General features: G+C 64.7%; 3 protein-coding genes across 3 annotated transcripts; 2 read left to right on the forward strand and 1 right to left on the reverse strand.

Moving 5' to 3' along the window:
- Nucleotide 1: 1 nt before the first annotated feature.
- Nucleotides 2-2968, reverse strand: LOC110468794 (cadherin-1). The gene is made up of 9 exons (XM_021526914.2): nt 2927-2968; nt 2700-2819; nt 2454-2609; nt 2235-2379; nt 1984-2159; nt 1827-1916; nt 656-798; nt 293-428; nt 2-159 (listed from the first exon to the last, which is right to left on the reverse strand). Exons 1-9 carry the CDS (start codon nt 2963-2965, stop codon nt 70-72), a joined length of 1095 nt encoding a protein of 364 aa, XP_021382589.2. The 5' UTR covers nt 2966-2968; the 3' UTR covers nt 2-69.
- Nucleotides 2969-4157: 1189 nt separating this feature from the next.
- Nucleotides 4158-10023, forward strand: LOC144247071 (B-cadherin-like). Its single transcript, XM_077786401.1, has 15 exons — nt 4158-4299; nt 5988-6184; nt 6259-6369; nt 6492-6647; nt 6724-6868; nt 6981-7156; nt 7249-7377; nt 7456-7641; nt 7727-7971; nt 8054-8196; nt 8505-8729; nt 8833-9051; nt 9150-9280; nt 9358-9501; nt 9590-10023. Exons 1-15 carry the CDS (start codon nt 4158-4160, stop codon nt 9800-9802), a joined length of 2562 nt encoding a protein of 853 aa, XP_077642527.1. The 3' UTR covers nt 9803-10023.
- A 941-nt stretch (nt 10024-10964) lies between these two features.
- On the forward strand, nt 10965-19596 carry LOC110468793 (cadherin-1). Its single transcript, XM_031505876.2, has 16 exons — nt 10965-11106; nt 11221-11335; nt 14494-14723; nt 14822-14953; nt 15046-15201; nt 15276-15420; nt 15533-15705; nt 16089-16217; nt 16322-16507; nt 16587-16831; nt 16937-17079; nt 17176-17403; nt 17907-18128; nt 18215-18345; nt 18440-18583; nt 18672-19596. Exons 1-16 carry the CDS (start codon nt 11050-11052, stop codon nt 18882-18884), a joined length of 2649 nt encoding a protein of 882 aa, XP_031361736.2. The 5' UTR covers nt 10965-11049; the 3' UTR covers nt 18885-19596.
- Nucleotides 19597-20687: the final 1091 nt, after the last annotated feature.

A 20687-nucleotide genomic window follows, 5' to 3' on the forward strand; every position in this document is an offset into this window, starting at 1 on the left:
GTGCTGTTTGGAGTTTTTAATGGCATCAGTGGCGTCATTCCTGCGTCCCCAGGGGAAGGCTGTGCCCTTCTAACTGCCCCGGTATGTTGTGTAGGAGTAGGGGCTGATCAGCAGTGGGACATGGAGCTTCTGTGTGGGGTCAGTGATGATGAAGATGACCTGAGGGAGAGTGAGGAGACAGCAGTGGGAATCCCCCTGCCATAGCAAGGCCCAGGGGAGTGCAGCCCCTTGAGCCTGGCCCCAGGCCTCAGACATGCTGTGTCACCCACCCCAGTCTCCCCACACTCCATACCTCCACGAAGGGGTAGAAGCTGGTGTGCCCCAGTCCCTGCCAGTACTCAGCTGTCTCAAAGTGCAGCTTGTAGGTGCCAGCCTTGGCCTGTTCCGGTGCCAGGAGGGACTGGCAGCGCCCATCTGCATCCGTGTGCCTGAAACCAGACCAAGGCAGTCCTGCTGTACCCCAAAACACAGCCCTGCCCCACCCCCAGACCTGCCCTGGCCAGACCCCCAAGCACCAGCCCTGCCACCAGCAAACAAACCCCAGGTAAAGGCTGGGCAGGCAGTTGTGCAGGAGCCTTTGGCCAAGCTCACAGCGCACTGGCAGCAGTGTCCCTGCCCCACTCCTACCACCCAAAGGTGCCAACAGCTCTCCTACCTCTGTGCCAGCTCCGTCCACTGTGGCCCTGGCTCCTGCAGCTGGGCCAGGCGGACAGCGAGGCCGGCTGCCGGCAGCCCCGTGGCCGTGTTCAGCACGTGGGTGGTCAGAGTGCCCTTGCCCACCTCAGCCATGCCGTCAGCCTGTGGCAGAGGGGGAAGCAGGGCTGGGACCTGTCCTGGCAGCACCGTCTGCCTTCTTGCGCTGCAGCCAAGCCCCTGCACTTCACTCTTCCCCAGAGCTGGGATATGGAAAGCCACGTCCTTCCACGTGATGCCACGGTGCTCAGCCCCAGGCACGGCGGCCACGGTGCGTGGGTGCCAGCTGCTTCCCACTAAGATGCAGGGCTCTGTGCTCACGGCAGAACCATGCTCCCTGCTCACCTGCCTGTCCTGGTGGGCCTCGGCACAGCACAGCAGCCAGCCTGGACCCAGCGAGGAAGCAGCCCTGTCCCAGCAGCCCCATCCCTGCCCACAGCGTCACGTGCGGGTGGACATTGACCCTGCCCAGCTCTCTGGAGCTGTTTGGTGTCAAGGTCAGCATTGCTGGGGGCAGCCAGGCCCCTTCTTCTCCTGGAGCTCCCAGGCTGGGACGGAACACGATTCGGGGCTGTGTCAGCAGCCGGCAGGACCAGGCAGCGTCCTTGGAGCCGGACCAGCTCCCACTGCCAGCCCGACACCAACAGCGGCTGATGTGGGGGTGCCACAGAGGCACCCCGGCAATCTTACCTGGCTGTCCTCTGTCCCACTCGGCCAGGGACCTGTGGCGGGTGCCCCCACACAAAACGCCATCCCCGGCCTCCCTTGCTGGCGCCACAGCCTCTCCCCGTGGAGCTGGCGTGGCTGGATGCCGCTATCCTGGCACGGGGCTCCCGCAGAACCGGGTGCTCCTCCCCAGCTGGGCTGAGCTGGCACGGGCGCCTTCCCAGGAGCCCCGCTGGCACCCACACTCCGGCGGCGCTGTGGCCCTGAGGCTTGCGGCCCAGAGCCTGGTGGGAAGGTGGGCCAGGAGGAGCCAAAGCACAGCTGCCATCCCAGTCTTACCTCCCACCACGGAAAGCACCTGGAGCGCATCGGTGCTGCCGCAGCCGGGCACGTGGGGCTGGCAGGAGCCAGCGCCAGCTTCACCGCAGCCTCGCCCTGCCCAGGGCACCGGGGGCTCAGCGCCTCACCTGCACCCTGATGCGGGCGGTGGCGGTGGCTCGCAGCCCGTATCCCCCCAGGTCAGCAGCCTGGATCTCCAGTGTGTATTCAGGGACCGCCTGTGGCAAAAGGCCGTGTCACCCAAAAGTGGGGGATGAGCTCGGTGGGGCTGAGTCCGGGCCTTACCTCTGCCACCAGCCCCGGCACGGCCACGGAGACCAGCCCAGAGCTGCTGTTGATGGTGAACATCCCGGGCTGGGGCTTCTCTGGCACCTGGCTCAGGATGGAATAGCTCACAACGCCATTGCTGGAGCTCACGGCGTCGTCTGCGTCGGTGGCCAGCACCCGCAGCACCGATGTGCCTGGAGCAGGTGGTTATTGCTGACCTGTCACGCAGCCCTCCAGTGCTGCCTGCCAGGGGGTGGCAGTGGTCCCACCTGGCTCAGCTCCCTCCAGCACAGAACCGTGGAAAACTGCCTGCGTGAAGACGGGCCGGTTGTCGTTCTGGTCAGTGACGGTGATGATGATCTCCATGGGGTCTTCCACGGGCTGCCCGTTGGCCGACACGGCGTGGGAGTAGAGCTGCAAGGGCACAGTCAGTGTGTGTGCAGTCCCCAGGCCTGTTCCCGTCCCGCCACAGATGCCCCCTCACTCACCACGTATTTATCCTTCTCCTCCCGGTCCAGGGGTTTTGTCACCTCCAGCCACCCCGTCTCCCGCTCGATGATGAAGACACCCGCGGGGATGGTATCCGCTCCCTGCCCCGTGATGCTGTAGAAAACCTTGGTCTCCTTGTCCTTGTTGGATTTGATCTGGCAGCAGGGCAGGAAGAGGGGGGTGAGACGTGTCCCAGTCCCCCAGGGATCCCCTGGATCCTGCCCGGTCTCCCCGGGCACACGTACCTGTGCCAGCTGCTTGGGGAAGGGTCCCTTGTCGTTCTCAGGGCAGTTGATGGGGGGGATGACCCAGTCCCTCTTGTGCCGCCGGAGGCCGTGTCCGTGCTCTGGGAAGATCAGCGTGTCCTGGGGGATGGAGAGCGGGGCTGCAGGGCCATGGAGGGACACGGCTCTGCCCGGAACCTCCCGGGGATGGCCCTGCAGCACCCCCGGCCCCACTGCGATGGTCCCACCAGCAGGAGGAGGAGGAGGGTGAAGCTGCAGGGTGCCATGGCTGCGGCTGCACTGGCTGCTCCCCCCAGGTGCCAGCCGGGAACCTTCCCTGTTGTGTCAGTGACCTTGGCCAGGAAAGCAGAACCGGCTTTCCAGAGCTGCCAGCCCCGGGGGGGTCTGGGGGCGCCGTGTGGGGGGACCCAGCACACGAGATGCTGCTCCAGGCTGGGGGGGATGATGGAGTGCAGGAACCCCCTCCGTGGCCACGGGAACCCCACTGCCGTGGGGCTGGGGGGCACACACAGCCCCCCGAGAGTTCCAGTGCACCCACAGGCGGCAAAGGGGGAGGAGGCACCCAGGGGGGCACGGGGGAATGGGGAGGGGGGCTGCTCCTGCTTGGGGCGGTGGTGGGAGGTGCCACGGGAACACCGGGAGGGACAAACGGCGGGACCGCGAAGGAGCCTGGAGATACCGGGATGCCCGGGCGTGTCCACCGGGCTGCGCTGAGGGGCTGGGGGGGACAGCGGCGGGGGACGGGGCACCGGGGGGCGGCACTGACAGACCTGGGGTGCCCGGTGGGGAGTGCCCGGTGCCCGAGAATTGCCGGGCCCTACCGGGGAGTGCCAGGGGGCTCCAAGGCGATGCCGATGGGCTCGGACCAGGGAGGTCCCCGACGGGGGTGACCAGGGAGGTGTCGCGGATTGCCGAGGGTTGCCAGGGCGTTCCAAGAGGCTACCAGGCGGTGCCCCAGGGCTCCCGGGAGGTTTTGCGGATTGACAGGAGGATTTCAGGGGGCTGCCGGGTGTGCCCGGAGGGTATTGAAGGTTCCAGTACCGGCCGGTGCCCGAGCGGTACCGGGCTGTGCCTGGATCTTGACGGGTGGGTGCCTGGGAGGTAACATGGGGTACTGGGGATCGCCGGAGGGTTTCAGGGAAATACCGGGCATGCCCCGGTGGTACCGGGGTGTTGCATCGGGGGTTGCCGGTGGTTTCCAGAGGGGTACCGCGGTGTAACGGGGGCTGCCGGGGGTGTTGTAGGGGGTGAACGCCAGGATGGAGGGTCCCGGGGGTAACTGAGGGGTCCAGGGCATTGCCAGGGAATGCCTGGGGCGTGCTGGGGCCGCTCTCCGGGGCGGGGCGGTACCTGCGCGGCCGCCGCCTCACCTGGGGCGTTGCGGGGCGGGGCGGGGCGGGACGGGACGCGGCAGGCGGCGACCGGAGAGGCGGCGGCAGCGGCGGCAACGGACGGGCCATGCGGGGGCCGCGCTCCGGGCTCTGCCCGCTCTCCATCTTCATCCTCCTCCTCCTCTCCCCGCTCCTGCCGGCGGCCGCCCTCTCCCCGGCCCCGCCGTGCGTCCTCCCGGGGCTGCGCCGCGGGCCGCTCCCCGCACCAGGTAACTCACACCGTCGGGGCGCGGCGGTACCGGGACCCCCGGAACATCCCGGGGACGGGCTGGGGCCGTGATCGGGACCGGGATCGCGGCTCCGAGCACTGGAGGGGGGCGGCAGGGCCTCCCTCACTGCCGGGATCAGGATCGCTTTTCCCCCGGTGCTGGGGCCGCTGCTTTTCGGGAGGACCTCGCAGTGCCTCGGCTGTGGGGCTGCGCCGTGGGGCTGGCTGGGCTCCTGTGGTCTAAGGCTGTGCTCCCCCCCGGGCCGTGGGGCTGGCTGTGCCCCGCGGGGCCGGCGGTGCCCGTCTGGTCTCACTGGGCTGGTGGCGGCTGATGCCAGTGCCTTTGGCCAAGCCTTGGGGCGCCCGCTGCGAGCTGGGCTGGGACCCCGCAGGGTGGGCGGCCGGCGCCGGGCTGGCAGTGGGGCTGGGTGCCCGGGGGCCACCCTTCTCCGGCTGTGGGGTGCGGGCTCTGGCTGGCCTGAGGCTGGGCAGGGGCTTGCTGCTGCCAGCTCTTGGCCCGCTGCCGGAGCTTGGCCCGGGCCCGCTGCCCTCTTCGCTCGGCGGCTCCCGGGAGACTGGGGCTGCCCGGGAACGCGGCCCGAGCCAGCGCTCATCTAATGGCCGCGGGAGCACTAAAAGCTCTCCTTGGCGGTAAGTGCTAGGGAGGGGCCTCGACCTCTGTCTGCTGTGGACACCACATCCCGTTTCACATCCCTTTTCCATCAGCTAAGCCTGCCAGGACTGGAGGTGGGCGCTGCCAGGCCCCTGCTGCGGGCACAGGCTGGGGTCTGGCCGTGCCACCGCGACCCCCGTCCGTGGGCAGCACATGGCCCCGGCACCGACCGAGCGGCTCCGCCTCGGCACCCAGCGGGCGCGGTGCCCTGTGGCCCTCCATGGAGGGACCCCGAGGACATGGTGGGGTACCCCCTGTGCCCTTCGGAGGGAACAGCAAGCCGTGCCACAGCTGGGAGCGGGGCTGGGGGCTCCCCACGGCGGGGGCTGGGGGCTTCCCCGGGCTCCCAATGCCCAGCTTGCCAGGGTGACTGATGCCCCTCCAGCCCTGTTAAAGTTCTTTATCGCGGCCATCGCGACTGGGAGGGGCCCCGGCGCTGCCCTCGGGGCACGGTTGCTGCTCCCCACACGGCCCCACCGTCGCCCTCGGGCTCGGTCCCTCCGGTGTGGAGCAGCCGTGGGGCACAGCTCTCCCTGCCCCATTCCACACCTTCCGCAGCCCCCCCGGGCCGCTCGGCCGCCCGGAGCTGGCTCAGCTCCGCTAATCCCCTAATCCTTCCCCCGGGGGGTGCGGAGCCGGGGCTGTGTCCGGCACGAGGGATGCAGCGTGGGAGGCGGGGGAGGGAGATTCAGTGCCCAACGATCTGGCCACGGGGGGTTGGGAGCCCCGAGGGGGTGACACACCGGGAGGGGGCTGGGGCAGGGCTCTGCCCGCGCAGGAATTTCCCATCATCTGTGAAACAAAGCCGAAACTTCCACCGAAACTTCCACTGCGCTCCCGTACGGCGCCCGGTGTTCCCTGCCCCGCTCCCGGTGTCCTCTTCCCCTCTTCTACCGTCCCCTGGCTCACTCCGCCTCGGCACTCTGGGGGATTGCAGGGTCCTGGAGCTGGTGGTTGCGGCTCGGGGGTGTCGGGGGAGAAGTTCCCCCCACCCCCCTGACCCCTCACCCTCGCAGGGAGCTCCGGAGGCTGCGCGGGGCCGTACAGGACGGAGGAGCCCGATGTCGGGGTGCGGGAGGACGGGGGCCCCGTGCGGCTACCGGGGCTGGGCAGGGCGCTCGCCGTACCCCCCCGAGATGCTGGTTCTCCCCGATATGCCGCTGGCCAGCCAGACCCTGGCCCAGTTCCCGCAGAGAGCAGGCGCTCCCCCCAGGTAACGCTGCACCGCATATCCCCCACCCCCTGCTCCCCCAGCCGGCTGTGCCCTCACTCACCCCCATCCCACAGGAGCTGCCCGGGGCTCGCGCTGTTCTCAGGAGGCAGAAGAGGGATTGGGTGATCCCCCCCATCAAGGTTCCTGAAAATGAGAGGGGCCCCTTCCCCAAAAAGCTGGTTCAGGTACGACACTGGGCAGTCTGGGCATGGGGGTGGGTGCTGGGGGTGCATCCCCGCTGCATCGAGCAGGGTGTGGTGGGGTGGGGGATTCTGACCTCAGCCCCTTGGTCTGTGTCTCCTCCCAGATCAAATCCAACAGGGACAGAGACACCAAGATCTTCTACAGCATCACCGGGCAGGGAGCGGACGCCCCTCCCGAGGGCATCTTCACCATTGAGAAGGAGTCGGGCTGGATGAAAGTAACGCAGCCGCTGGACCGCGAGCACATCGACAAGTACCACGTAGGTCCTTGCCTGGGGACACCAGAGGGATGTTGGGGTGCTGTGCCAGGCCCCCCACTCACACCCCACCCCGCAGCTCTTCTCCCACGCCGTGTCTGAGAACGGGAAGCCCGTGGAGGAGCCGATGGAGATCATCGTGACAGTGACGGACCAGAATGACAACAAGCCCCAGTTCACACAGGAGGTGTTCAGGGGCTCTGTGCCAGAGGGAGCTCTGCCAGGTAGGACCCCGGGCCTTGGGGAAGCTCTGCATCCCACCAGCCGTATTCCTTGGGCACAGCCTCGGCACTGTGCCCCCCAGCATCCCACTTACCTGCACACCCACATCCCCAGGCACCTCCATCATGCAGGTGACAGCCACGGATGCGGACGATGCAGTGGAGACCTACAATGGTGTCATTGCCTACTCCATCCTCAGCCAGGAGCCACGGGAGCCCCATCCCCAAATGTTCACTGTCAACCGGGCCACTGGCACCCTCAGCGTGATTGCCAGCGGCCTCGACCGGGAGGTGGGCTCTGCAGCACTGTGGGGCAGGGTCCCAGCCCCAAGCAGGGACTGACACAGTGTCTGTCTGTCTGTCTGTCTGTCTGTCCACCACAGCGTGTGCGGGAGTACACACTGACCGTGCAGGCAGCTGACCTGGATGGTGAGGGACTGACCACCACAGCGCTGGCTGTCATCGAGATCGCCGACGTCAATGACAATGCCCCCGAGTTTGACCCCAAAATGGTAATGTGGGCACCCCCACTGGTGTGATTCTCCTGGTGCCCGCTGGGCCGTGGTGCTGATGATGCCCCTCACCTGCAGTACGAGGCGGCCGTGCCGGAGAACGCGGCCGGGCAGGAGGTGGCCCGGCTGGCTGTCACCGACCTGGACGAGCCCGGCACGCCGGCGTGGCGAGCCGTCTACTCCATCCTGCGCGGCAACGACGGGGGTGCCTTTGCCATCACCACCGATCCCGCCACCAACGAGGGCATCCTCCGCACTGCCAAGGTCTTTGTCATCCCATGTCCCCCATGCTGCCCACGGAGAGTCCTGCCTGTCCCACTGTCACTGCCGGTGTCTCCCCCTCTGCCAGGGTCTGGACTATGAGGCCAAGCAGCAGTTCGTGCTCCACGTGGCAGTGGCCAACGAGGTCCCCTTCGTCGTGAAGCTGCCGATGGCCACTGCTACGGTGACTGTCACTGTAGAGGATGTCAATGAGGCCCCGGAGTTCGTGCCACCCGTGCAGCTGGCCACGGTGTCAGAGGATGTGCCCCCGGGGCAGACCCTCACAGCCTGCATGGCCCAGGACCCTGACAAGGCACAGGGCCAGACGATCAAGTGAGCGGGAACAGGGTTGGAGTGGAGGTTTGGGGGATCTCTGCTGCCCCTCGCCCTAGCACCAGCTCCCTGTGCCCCCCAGGTACCTGGTGGGGCACGACCCGGCGGGCTGGCTGGCCGTGCACCCTGAGAATGGCCTGGTGACCGCACGGGACCACCTGGACCGCGAGTCCCCCTTCGTCAAGAACAGCACCTACATAGCTGTGCTGCTGGCCGTGGATGATGGTGAGGGACATGAAAGGGCCCTTGTTCCCCCTCCCGCGTGAGGAACACGTGCTGCCATCACCAGGAAACACATCCCAACTCCAGCCTGGCCCCACCCTGCCCGGGGAACCCCAGCTCCCTGAGGATCCTGGGTTTGGGACTGCCCCTTCCAGCATCACTCCTTGCTGTTCCCACCCTTGCCCACAGCGGCTCTGTCCCTGGGAAAGCCTTGGTTTTGAGGCTCCTCCTGTCCCCATGCCTGCTTAGTCACCCATGTCCCCATGAGAGCCCTGGGTTTGGGATCCCCCCTCCAGAACTGTCCCCACCAGGCTCACCACCGGCCACGGGCACGGGCACGCTACTCCTCACCCTGCTCGATGTGAACGACAACGGCCCCGAGGCGGAGCCACGGGACATCACAGTCTGCCAGCGCAGTCCCCAGCCCCAGCTCCTCACCGTCACCGACCGGGACCTGCCCCCCAACACCGGCCCCTTCCGCGCCGAGCTCACCCACGGCTCGGGGGACAGCTGGGCTGTGGAGGTGGGGGACACAGGTATTGCAGGGGGGCTGAACATACTGTGGGGGTCCTCGGCAGAGGCAGCTGTGCCACGGCCGCATTCCTGGTGCGTTGTCCGTGAGCCCCCAATCCCACGCAGGTGACACAGTGACACTGCAGCTGGTGGCACCGCTGGAGCCAGACACCTACAGTGTGTACCTGCGGCTGCTGGACCAGCCGGGCAGAGCCCAAGTGACCATTGTCACCGCACGGGTCTGCGCCTGTGAGGGGCAGGCACAGGGCTGTCCCCAGAGGTCCCAGCCTGTCACCGCCCTGCCCTTCGTCCTCGCCACCCTGGGCGCGCTGCTGGCCCTGCTGCGTGAGTGGAGATCCTGGGGCTCCTGGGGCTGCGGGGATACCCCAGCTCTGGGCACAGAGGGGGACACATGTCCCTCCTGATGGCACTCTGCCCCTCAGTCATCCTGCTGCTGCTGCTGCTCTTCATGAGGAGGAGGAAGGTGACAAAGGAGCCGCTGCTGCTGCCTGAAGATGACACAAGGGACAACATCTTCTACTACGGGGAGGAAGGTGGCGGCGAGGAGGACCAGGTGGGTGTGGGGGTCAGGGACCTGGTGACAGCGTGAGCAACCTGACTGTGCCCCTCTCCATGTGTGTGTGTCCCCAGAACTATGACCTGCGGCAGCTGCACCGGGGGCTGGACGCCCGGCCCGAGGTGATCCGCAATGATGTGGCCCCCCCGCTCATGGCGGCCCCCCAGTACCGGCCTCGCCCCGCCAACCCCGACGAGATCGGGAACTTCATCGACGAGGTGAGTCCTGCCCCGGGAGCCTCGGGGGTGACACGTCCCTGCCTCACCGGCGCAGGGGACACAGGTGCTGAGCCCTCTGTTCCCCCAGAACCTGAAGGCGGCCGACACGGACCCCACGGCCCCCCCCTACGACTCGCTGCTGGTGTTCGACTACGAGGGCAGCGGCTCGGAGGCCACCTCGCTCAGCTCCCTCAACTCCTCCGCCTCCGACGGCGACCAGGACTACGACTACCTCAACGACTGGGGCGGCCGCTTCCGCAAGCTGGCCGAGCTCTACGGCGGCGGCGAGGAGGACGATTAGGGACCCCCAGCCTGCCTCTGCCCCCGCCTTATTGCTGCTTCTGTGCCTTGGGGGTTCCCCCTGCCGTGCCCCCTCCCCACCCCAGCGCAGCCCCCTCACCTCCTCGCCTGCATTTTTGTGGTTATTATCTATTTTTTAAGGTATGGAATGATGGCGTGTGATGCTGCAGACAAGGGGATGGGAGCCGGGTCAGTTTTAATAAAGGATTTGGTTTTTTTAGATGTTTCAGGGTCTGTGTCACTTTGTGCCCTGGAGGTCGGTGCTGCCCCTAGCCCAGCAATGACCCCGCTCCAGCCCTGTCCTCCCTTGCCCACTGCAGTGTGGAACCTCTGGCACAGCTGCAGCGTCATGCATCACTGGCCATGCAGGGCCAGTGCCCGTGCCCCCCGTCCTGGGGTGTCTTCGTCCCCAGGGGGTGTTGATGGGTATGGGCAGTGCACTGACTGCCAATCTGTCCATGGGAGTGACACTGGTGGCATTGGGCATTGCTGGTGCTAAATCTCTCCTGGCCTGGGCAGACACAGCCCTGCTGCTACCCCAACCCCCTGAGATGACCATGGGTGCTAGCATGGGTGGGCACAGCAGCCTCTGGCCTTGGCAGGACCCTAAGCTCTGAGGGTCTCCCACTGGCTCCAGGATCAGGTCCTGACACAGGATGGGGGTCCCCTTCCCCAGCTTTGGGGATGGAGGGGTATAGGGGAAGTCAGGGACTGCAGCATCCTGAGGGGCCCTTCCTGCCCGAGGGGTCCCTGGGTACGATGTTTGTCCCCTGCTGCAGAGCTGGGATCTGGGGCCGTGGCATGGGGGCACCCTGGGGTACTCCTGGCTCCTGTCACCCACCAACACCCCCTGCTCCCACTACCCTGGACGGGAGAGGCATGGAAAGCACGAGAGCTGTGTGGCTGGGGCTGGGAATATCAGAGGCTCGAGGAACAGCGGGTACCTGGGACGGGCAGAGCACCAGGCGTGTAGAGGGTACCGGGGGCTGGTGGGGTACTGGGGGTACCACGGTACCGGGGACCGTGGGAGAGAACCGCACCGGTACCGTGGGGGGTTCCCGGGTACCGGGCGTCATAGGTACCGGGAATACGGGGGTGCGGGCGGGGAGGGACCGCCTCCCGTCGGGGCGGGACGGGGCGGTTCTCGGCGGGGCCGACACCTGCGAGGAGGGATCGGGAGGGGACCGGACGCACCTGCGACTCCGCGGCGGCAGCGCCCGATCCCTCCGGCACCAACCGGCACCGGCTATGGGGCGGCGGGCGGGCTGCTCCGTCCCTCTCTGCCTCCTCTTGCTCCTGCTCCAGGTGAGCCACGGAATGGGGCGGCAGGACCCCGCCTAGGACCCCGCCGAGACCCTGCCCGGGGCAGCGGGACCTTGCTCGGGACCCTGCCCGGTGCTAACGAATCTCTCCGGGCAGAGCGGGCAGCGGCTGTGCCAGCGAGCAGCGTCGTGCCAGCCCGGCTTCGCCGCCGAGACCTTCACCCTGACGGTGCCGCGGGACGGCGTGGCGGCGGGACGGGCACTGGGACGGGGTAAGGACACGGGGACAACCGGGTGTGGGGACAGGGTGGCTGTGGGATGAGGACGGGACTATGGGTACAGGGGGGTGTGTGGGACAGGGACGGCCAGTGGGGGACATAAAGCCGTGTCTCCGTGCCCGAGTGGTGCTGGCGCGGCCACGGGGATGGGGCCGTGGGGACAGGGCTGTGGCAGCGGGGACAGTGCCATGACGGTGGGGACAGGCTCGCTGCGGTGGCAGGTGGCATGGGGGACAGAGCCTGGTGTGTCCACACGCAGCGGAGGGGCCACACTGCTGGTCCCAGCGCAGGCAGCCGTCGGGGGTCCTGGCACGGCGGGACGGTGCCGTGGCGCGGGGGCCGCGGCAGCCGCTCCCCGGGGCGCGCCGGCGCGGGCGGCGCTGACTCAGGCACCGCAGACCTGTCGGGGCCGGCAGCCTGGGGTGTGGGGCACGCAGGCGCCTGCCCTGCCCCGTGCCTCGCCTGGCACCCGGGGTTCACCATGGTGAGCCCCGCTTTGGACCCACTGTGTAGGCCGCCAGGCCAGCTCTTGGCATGGGGATGGGCACCAGGATGGGCTCCTGGGCTTTTGGGGATGTTGGTGTCCCACTGTGTTGGCATTAATGCCCTGTTCTGGCATGGCAAGGGGGCACTGGGGACTCATGTGCTGGGGATCTGCTGCCACTCTGGGACCCCCAAAAGAGACTCCGTGGGCTCTGGGGCTGTGTGCAGTGGTTGTCACCATCTGCACCAGTTCGTGGCTGAGACTGGTGCTGGCACTGCAGTGTGTGTGCCAGGGTGGCCAGGTGGGCAAAGGGCTGAGGGGTAATGAGCACCCAGTGCTGCACCCAGGCTCCCAAACATCCTCAGCTCTGTAATGGCTTCGCCTGGGAGAGCCAGGAATTGGACCCTGCCCCATACCCCAGGAATTGTGTTTGTTTGCCTTGTGGTTGATCATTAACGTGCACAAGTTGATGTCCATCAGGGCTGGGCCTGATACGAGGGGGGGGGGTGACGGGCAGCCCTGTGACTTCCCTGCAGCACCGAGACCTGCTGGAAATCCTCTGTCCCAGCACCAGCACTTTCAGCTTTGGGTTCCGGGCACAGTCAGGGCGTGGGAGGAAGGAAGGGACCGTCTGCCCTTGAGGCCTGTGTGGCACCCAGTGATTCACAGCTGTGCCACAGTAATGCCACCTGTGGGGTGGCTGAGCCTGGTGGATGCCAGGCCGTGCTGGGCCATGGAGCACCCCAAAGCTTGCAGCCAGGCTGACGATCCGGCCTGTAATTAGCTTGATGAGTTGAGAACTGTGTTTTCCCTCCAACAGGCCCAGACAAGCCCCACGCGGCGCCTGGGCGGCGAACAGCAACACCTGCGTGGGGGCTGCGGCACCGCCAGGGCCCTGCTCCGTGGGTCGGGGGGCTCTGGGGTGGTGGGCATGTGGTGGGGGCTGGGATAGTGCCCCTCAATCCTGGGTGGAGAAACCTCGAGAGTCTGAAGTCACAGCGAAACTGGGGTGACGTCAGTGGGATGTGTCACCCGCAGCACCTTCACCCTGGGGTGAGCCCCCTGCCCTGTACAGCTGCATGTGTGCAACACACGGGGTGGTGGCACTGCAGGGATGGATGGGGACACCCTGCTCTGCCTGTGCCCAGTCCCACTGAGACCTCACAGGACATGAGGTGGCTTTGGGGGCCTGCCCTGATCCCCTGTGTGGGGTCTCAGCCCCACACCCAGTTTGGCAGCCTGGTTGTACCAGTCTGGTTGTCCCAGTGTTCTGTAGATGGTAGTGGGGGGGGGATCCCCCTTGAAGTGGGGGGATCCCCCTGAAGGACTCTCTTGAGTTCTTCTTTTCTCCCACCCCCATCATTCCCAGGAGAGGGCCCCCCTTCCACCCCCCCAGCTCGCAGCCCCGGGGAGAGGAGGGCTGGGGCCAGCCCTCCTTCAGCCGAGCTGGAAAAACAGGTTGTGCACAGCCAGGTGGGAAGGGGGGGAGTTGGAGGGGGAGAGCGGGAAGGGGGGAGCGGGTTCTGAGCACCCTCCTGGAAGCCAGTGCGAGCTGAGCACTGAGCGCTCACTGCACGCAGTGTGGGGCTGGGGGCCCCGTGCCGCCCCTCCTGCACCCACCGGGCCCCGAGCCAGGCCGAGCGCTGGGGCTGCGCCCGCGGCTGCCTCTCCTTCCCCGCCTGCCCCGGCACGCTCCTGCCCAGCCGGCCGCACCGGCTCCGCCCGCCCTGCCCGGGGGTCCTGCCGCGGGGCTGGCATCGCACCGGCGGCTCCTCCCGGGCCGGCTCGGGGGCACCGTGGTGGGCAGGGGGGCAGCGATCGTACCCCCTTGCATCCCGCAGCCAGCCCGCATTCCTGGGCTGCTCGTGGGCTGATGTAACCCACGGCTCCGTTCCCTTCCCTCCGTCCGGCGGTGCCTCCTTGCCCACCCCGGCACGGCCCCTGCCGGGGCGCGGGTCAGCCGGGGCGGCGGTGCCAGGGCTGGCTCCGGGGCCTGGGTGCCGCTGGCTCGCACAACCCTCTCCCAGACAAAGGCTGTTTGTTCGGGAGCGCGGCCCGGCTCATGTGATGCCCGCTGACCGCTGCCTCGTGGCGGCCCAGCTCTGCCGCGCCCAGCCGGGTGCCCAGCTAGTGACATCGGGCCCCGCCTGCCCGCTGAACCTGAGATTGGGGGTCCCAGAGCTACCTGGGCAGGCTGAGGGGCCTGACTGCCAGGACACTGGTGCCAGTGCAGGTGGATGGCTGCTGCCCTTGTTTTTATTGAAAAAGCAGCTGGAGCAGCATGGGCACAGTGGTGGTGACATGCTATGCCTGGGGACATGCTGTGCCACGGGGATACACCCATATGGGGATGTGCTGTGCCTGGTGCCATGCCATATATGGTGCTGGGGACTGGGACATGCTGTGCCAGGTGCCACTTGCTCCACTGTCACTGTCCGGCAGGGGTCCTCTGGCACAGTAGGTCCTGCCATGTCCCATCCTGGACCAAGACCAGAGCAAGGATGCACTGTGTGTTGTACCCAGGATGAAATCCTGGCAGGGCATCTGTCACTGTGTGTGGAGCATCCCTACCACTGCTGTGACCCCACACCCCAGGCTGCTGAAGTGGGGCTGTGCTGTGTGTGCCCATGTCCCCAGAACCCTCTGCCACTCAGTCCCTTGTCCCCAGTGAACTTTGTGGACTGTGGCGAGCCACGCCGTGCCGCCTTCCTCCCGGATGACACGCGCTTCAAGGTGAGCAGGGATGGCATTGTCTCTGCCACCCGGCCCCTGCAGCTCCAGCAGCGGGAGATCACCTTTGCTGTGCACACCTGGGACACCATGGGCAAGAAGCATTCAGCCAAGGTGACCCTGCGCCAGCGGTGGCACCAGCACCGACACCACGAGCGGGTGCAGCAGGTAAAGCACAGACCCACTCCCTGGGTCACAGCAGCTCCCGTCTCTGGTGCAGAGGGCTCAGCTGCAGAGGGCACTGAGCAGAGCCACTGTCCCAACAGGACACAGTGCCGGACACGCTGATCTTCCCGGAGCACGGACACGGCCTCCGGCGGCACAAGAGGGATTGGGTCATCCCCCCCATCAACTGCCCTGAGAATGAGCGGGGGCCCTTCCCCAAGAAGCTGGTGCAGGTATGTGTCCCCACAAGAACCAGGCAGGGTGCAGGGGTGTCCCCAGAGTGCTGGGACATGTCTCCACCCCCCTCTTCCTGCCCTGCTGCCAGATCAAATCCAACAAGGACAAGGAGACCAAGGTTTTCTACAGCATCACGGGGCAGGGAGCGGATACCATCCCCGCGGGTGTCTTCATCATCGAGCGGGAGACGGGGTGGCTGGAGGTGACAAAACCCCTGGACCGGGAGGAGAAGGATAAATACGTGGTGAGTGAGGGGGCATCTGTGGCGGGACGGGAACAGCCCTGGGGACTGCACACACACTGACTGTGCCCTTGCAGCTCTACTCCCACGCCGTGTCGGCCAACGGGCAGCCCGTGGAAGACCCCATGGAGATCATCATCACCGTCACTGACCAGAACGACAACCGGCCCGTCTTCACCCAGCAAGTCTTTGTTGGCTACATTGAGGAGAATGCAAAGCCGGGTACGTGGGGACTCAGCTGGGGCCACACAGAGCCCTGAGAGCAAGCAGTGCCAGGGTGTCTGGTGGATTCTGTCTCATCATTAAAATCTCCCTGGCTTGTCCCCGTGTCCAGGCACATCTGTGATGACCGTGAACGCTACGGATGCAGATGATGCGATCAATGTGAACAATGGCATCATCGGCTACTCCATCCTCAGCGAGGAGCCCAAGGGTGCACAGCGGATGTTCACCATCAATGCCGAGAAGGGCATCATCAGTGTCATTGGCACAGGACTGGACCGGGAGGTGGGCACCTTGCCACAGCCCAAGGGAACCTGCATCTATTCCACAGTGCAATGTGCCATGGGGAGAATGGGATACTGCAGCCCTGGGGTCCATCTGGTTTCGGGATGTGACATCTCTGGGTCACTGTCCCTGGCTGTAGGGATGTCTACTGCCTTAAGCCCACCAGGAGCTATGCTGGGAACACTCCAGGAACCCCCAGCCTTGCTGAGCCCTGGCGTGGGTACAGTGCCAGCCCCTTGGGTGGCCAGCTGGGACATTGGCTGCCTCTGTGCCAGCAGGAAACAGTGAAGCTGGAGAAGGGTGGAGGAGCAGGCAGGTGATACCTGGAGGAGGGGAACACCCCAGTCCCCACCAGCCCTAACTGGGGTGATTTTGCTCTGCAGACTACTCCCAACTACACACTGATCATCCAGGCTGCAGACCAGGAAGGCACTGGCCTGACCAACACTGCCACTGCCATCATCAAAGTCACTGATGCCAACGACAACCCTCCCGTCTTCAACCCTGCCATGGTACCACCCAGCCCCAGCCACTGCCCTCCCCAGCCATCGTGGCACAAGCCCCCTCCTGGGGTGTCTGGGGCCACATGGGTGACTGTCCCTGTCCCATCTTGCAGTACGAGGGGTTAGTGGATGAGAACCAGGTGGGGGTGCTGGTGATCCGGCTGCATGTGACAGACCAGGACCTGCCAGGCTCCCCGGCCTGGCGCGCCGTCTACCGCATCCAGAGCGGGGACCCGCAGGGCGACTTCGAGATCACCACTGACCCCAAAACGAACGATGGGCTCCTGAAAACTGCCAAGGTGGGTCCTGCTGCCGCATGGTTGCCTCAGCACCAGCTGACTCCCTGCTGGCACTACCCGCCTTCTCTCCCACCCCCAGGGCCTGGATTATGAGACCCAGAACCGGTACAAGCTCGTGGTGTCAGTGGAGAACGAGGCCCCCTTCACCGTGGCCCTGAATCCTGCCACAGCCAATGTCCTGGTGGTGGTCACGGACGTGAATGAAGCCCCGATCTTCAAACCCCCGGTCAAGCAGGTGGAGGTGATGGAGGATGTGCCAGTGGGATACCAGGTCACCTCCTACACAGCCCAGGACCCCGACAAGGACCAGAGACAGAAAATCACGTGAGTGGAGGGTGATGGTGGCAGGGGCTTTGCTGGGATGTCCGAGGGGCTGCGCTGCACCGTGTGCCCCTTCCTCTCCCCCTGCTGACCCCTGGCTGCCCCCAGGTATCGCATGGGCAGCGACCCCGCGGGGTGGTTGGCCATTGACTCTGAGAACGGCATCGTTACGGCAGCCCAGCCACTGGACCGGGAGTCGGCACATGCCATCAACAGCACCTACAAGGCCATCATCCTGGCCATAGACAACGGTGAGGACGGCCAGCTGCTGCCCCCGTGTCCATCTCCATGTCTCCCATGGGGTGCAGGCCCCTCCCTGGGTGCCTGGCTGACTCTTAGTCCCACAGGGTCACCAAACTATGCCACCGGCACGGGGACACTGATCCTCCTGCTTCAGGATGTGAATGACAACGGGCCTGTGCCAGATCCCCGGAGCTTCGACATCTGCAACCAGCAGCCTGAGGAGCAGACGCTGAAGATCATCGACAAGGACCTGCCCCCCAACACTCACCCCTTCAAGGCAGAGCTGATGCACGGCTCTGGCAGCAACTGGACTGCCAGTGTGGTGCAACCAGGTGGGTGCCACCTGCTCTGGTGCTGGGCCCTGCAATGAGCACTAGGCTGGGGACCTGCCATGGGGCAAAGTCCTGTGCCAGTGCCAAGGGTGCTCCGAGCCCAGAACTGGGAAAAGGGCTGGAGCACCAGGAGCGGCTGAGGGAGCTGGGGAGGCTCAAGAGGAGCCTTCTCACTCTCCACAGCTTACTGGCAGGAGGGTGCAGCCAGGTGAGGGTCAGGATCTGCCCCTAAGATACAGGACAAGGGGAAACAACCTCAAGTTGTGCCAGGAAAGATTTAGGTTGGATATTGGGGAAAATTCATTAATGGAAAAGGTGCTCAGGCATTGGAAGAGGCTGCCCAGGGCAGTGGTGGAATCCCCATCCTTAGAGGGATTTAAGAGCTGTGTGAATGTGGCACTTGTGGAAATGAGTCAGTGGTGGCCTTGGCAGTGCTGGAGGATGGCTAGACTCAATAATCTTGGAGACCTTTTCTAACCCAAATGATTCTGTGGTTCACCAAGACGAGGTGAAGCTGAGCATGAAGAAGGAGCTGGAGCCAGGCGAGTACAGCATCTTCCTGAAGCTGCTGGATGCGCAGGGCAAGGAGCAGATCACACAGGTGCGAGCCCAGGTGTGCAGCTGTGAGGGGCCAGCCAAGAACTGCGAGCGGCGAGCATTCATCTCCGGTGGCATGGGCGTGCCCGCCATCCTGGGCATCCTGGGGGGCATCCTGGCCCTGCTCAGTGAGTACCCAGGAACGAAGACGGGAGGGACAGAGTGCGGGTCACCCTTTCCCTGCTGCCCTGACACCCCCTCCCTGTACCTGCAGTCCTCCTGCTGCTGCTGCTGCTCTTCGCAAGGAGGAGGAAGGTGGTGAAGGAACCACTGCTCCCACCTGAGGATGACATGAGGGACAACGTGTACCACTATGACGAGGAGGGCGGTGGCGAGGAGGACCAGGTGGGATGGCTGTGCTTGCTGGACCCTGCCCACCGAGTGGTGGTGGCGGTGCCCATGGCTGTCCCTCAAGCCTTGACTCCTCCTGTCCCCCCAGGACTACGACCTGAGCCAGCTGCACCGGGGGCTGGACGCCCGGCCCGAGGTGATCCGCAATGACGTGGCCCCCCCGCTCATGGCGGCCCCCCAGTACCGGCCTCGCCCCGCCAACCCCGACGAGATCGGGAACTTCATCGACGAGGTGAGTCCTGCCCCGGGAGCCTCAGGGGTGACACGTCCCTGCCTCACCGGCGCAGGGGACACAGGTGCTGAGCCCTCTGTTCCCCCAGAACCTGAAGGCGGCCGACACGGACCCCACGGCCCCCCCCTACGACTCGCTGCTGGTGTTCGACTACGAGGGCAGCGGCTCGGAGGCCACCTCGCTCAGCTCCCTCAACTCCTCCGCCTCCGACGGCGACCAGGACTACGACTACCTCAACGACTGGGGCGGCCGCTTCCGCAAGCTGGCCGAGCTCTACGGCGGCGGCGAGGAGGACGATTAGGGACCCCCAGCCCGCTGCTGCCACCTCATTTCACAGGACTGACGTCGGTCTCCAGGGTGGCCAAACCCCCTCCAACACCTCCTGAACCCCGTGCCCGTGTCTCCCTCAATGAGAAAAGCTCAGGCTCACTGGGGATGGGGGGTTTTGGGGTAGTCTGGGTGTTTCCTGGCCCCCTTGGCTCCAGGGCATGGAACAGTTTAGTCCATTCCCTATCCTGGAACTGAGGTGCTCCCAGTTGTGGGGGGCAGGACCATGTTCTTCTTCCCTTTTCCATGATGGGAAAAAGGGTTTCTTTGGTGGTCTCCAAAATACCTCGTGCTCCCAGCTCCAGACAAGCTCAGATCTTGAACCTAGTGATGGAGAAGTGGAATGAGGCATTCAATCAATACAGACCAAAGATGAACCATCACAGGGAATTGTATTTACTACAGTATGTACAGGCAGATTTCTATTTTTCTGTATCCCAGATTGTGGTATGATTTCCTCCCATGTTGTGCCAGTTGGAATTAGCCTGCAGTCATTGAAAGGTGCTTTCCATAATCAAAGGGCTTTCCCAAAATCCTGACCTCTGAGTTTAGCTGTTGTCACGGTTTGTATTTTTTATCATGGGAAAAGGGTCTGATGCGAGCTGGGAAACCAGCAGTGGCCAAATGTTGATTGCGCATGGTTTTTATATAAAATTGAAATAAAAAATTGTTTTAAGAAAACCAAAGACTCGTCTGTGTGTGAGGCTCTGCCGGTGCTCAAAGGCTTTACCTGCTGCGCAAGTGTGGCCATGGCCCTCTCCACAGGGAAAGCAGAATCACGGAATGTGGAAACCCAGGACACCAGGAATATTTCTGTCTGCTCTGGGGTGTCCTGATCTCCAAGGGAGCACTGACTTTGATCCTCATTCACGGAGAAAACTTCGAAAGCCTCAAGGTAAACTAGAAACCACGAAAGTGTGAAATAGATTGTAGAGAGTAGCGTAGTATGTCACATGGGTAAAAAATTTAGGTTTTAAGATTTTTAGCATGTTATAGATGGTTTCTAGATGGAGGATATAGGGTGTTGTCTCGAATTTCTTTCTTCTTCCTCTTTTTTCTTGGGTTTAGGTGGATCTTGTAATTTGTTAGAAAAATCTGCATTGTGGGTCTTTAGGGGTCAGTTAATGGGTTAGAAAGGAAAATAATATAGGTGCCACTTCTTAATTGGGTAGCTTAGTTTTTGATTAGACTTAAAAGGCCTTGTAACAGGAGACTGTTAGCCATTTTTGTGCTGTTTTTTCTGCACACAGAATCTGGTGCAGACAGCATGCTGAAGTTTTCATAAGGTATCAATAAACAGAGGCTGAAGACCCAAATAGTGCAATGCATCTCTCGTTCCTGACACAGAACTGCTCCAGGAGGGTCTGGGGTCCAGAGCCCCCAGGGAGTTGCACAACTCGGGACCTGCAAACTCACAACGGAATGGTTAGAACTGGAAGAAACCTTAAGGATCATCCATCTCCCGCCTTGCCATGAGCAGGGACACCTCGCACTGCTCCAGGCTGCTCCGAGCCCCAGTGCGCAACCTGGCCTTGGGCACTGCCAGGGGTCCGGGGGTGCTCTGGGCACCTGCCAGGGCCTCGTCGCTGTCAAGTGAGAAGGATTCCGTCCCAGCACTGCGGCAGTGGAAGCCGTTTCACCGCCCGGCGCTGTCCCCAGCCCCGGCCGGCCCCCGGCCCCCCGGCCGCCCTCTCCTCCGTTCCCACCTCCCAAGATGGCGGCGGCCCCTCCCCTCAGCGCCCTCCCGCCCCTCCCCGGCCCGCCTCAGCATGGCGGC

This window comes from Lonchura striata, chromosome 13, assembly GCF_046129695.1.
Source record: "Lonchura striata isolate bLonStr1 chromosome 13, bLonStr1.mat, whole genome shotgun sequence".
In the NCBI taxonomy this organism is placed as follows: Eukaryota; Metazoa; Chordata; class Aves; order Passeriformes; family Estrildidae; genus Lonchura; species Lonchura striata.

Coding starts and splice junctions, on each gene's coding strand:
- LOC110468794 (XM_021526914.2), bottom strand. CDS start 2,965: ATGGCACCCTGCAGCTTCACCCTCCTCCTCCTCCTGCTG. Junction 2,160..2,234: donor GCTGGAGGGAGCTGAGCCAG/GTGGGACCACTG, acceptor CACCTGCTCCAG/GCACATCGGTGCTGCGGGTG. Junction 160..292: donor GCTTCTACCCCTTCGTGGAG/GTATGGAGTGTG, acceptor ACTCTCCCTCAG/GTCATCTTCATCATCACTGA.
- LOC144247071 (XM_077786401.1), top strand. CDS start 4,158: ATGCGGGGGCCGCGCTCCGGGCTCTGCCCGCTCTCCATCTTCATCCTC. Junction 8,730..8,832: donor TGTGGAGGTGGGGGACACAG/GTATTGCAGGGG, acceptor AATCCCACGCAG/GTGACACAGTGACACTGCAG. Junction 9,502..9,589: donor TCGGGAACTTCATCGACGAG/GTGAGTCCTGCC, acceptor CTGTTCCCCCAG/AACCTGAAGGCGGCCGACAC.
- LOC110468793 (XM_031505876.2), top strand. CDS start 11,050: ATGGGGCGGCGGGCGGGCTGCTCCGTCCCTCTCTGCCTCCTCTTGCTC. Junction 11,107..11,220: donor TCCTCTTGCTCCTGCTCCAG/GTGAGCCACGGA, acceptor CTCTCCGGGCAG/AGCGGGCAGCGGCTGTGCCA. Junction 18,129..18,214: donor GGGCATCCTGGCCCTGCTCA/GTGAGTACCCAG, acceptor CTGTACCTGCAG/TCCTCCTGCTGCTGCTGCTG.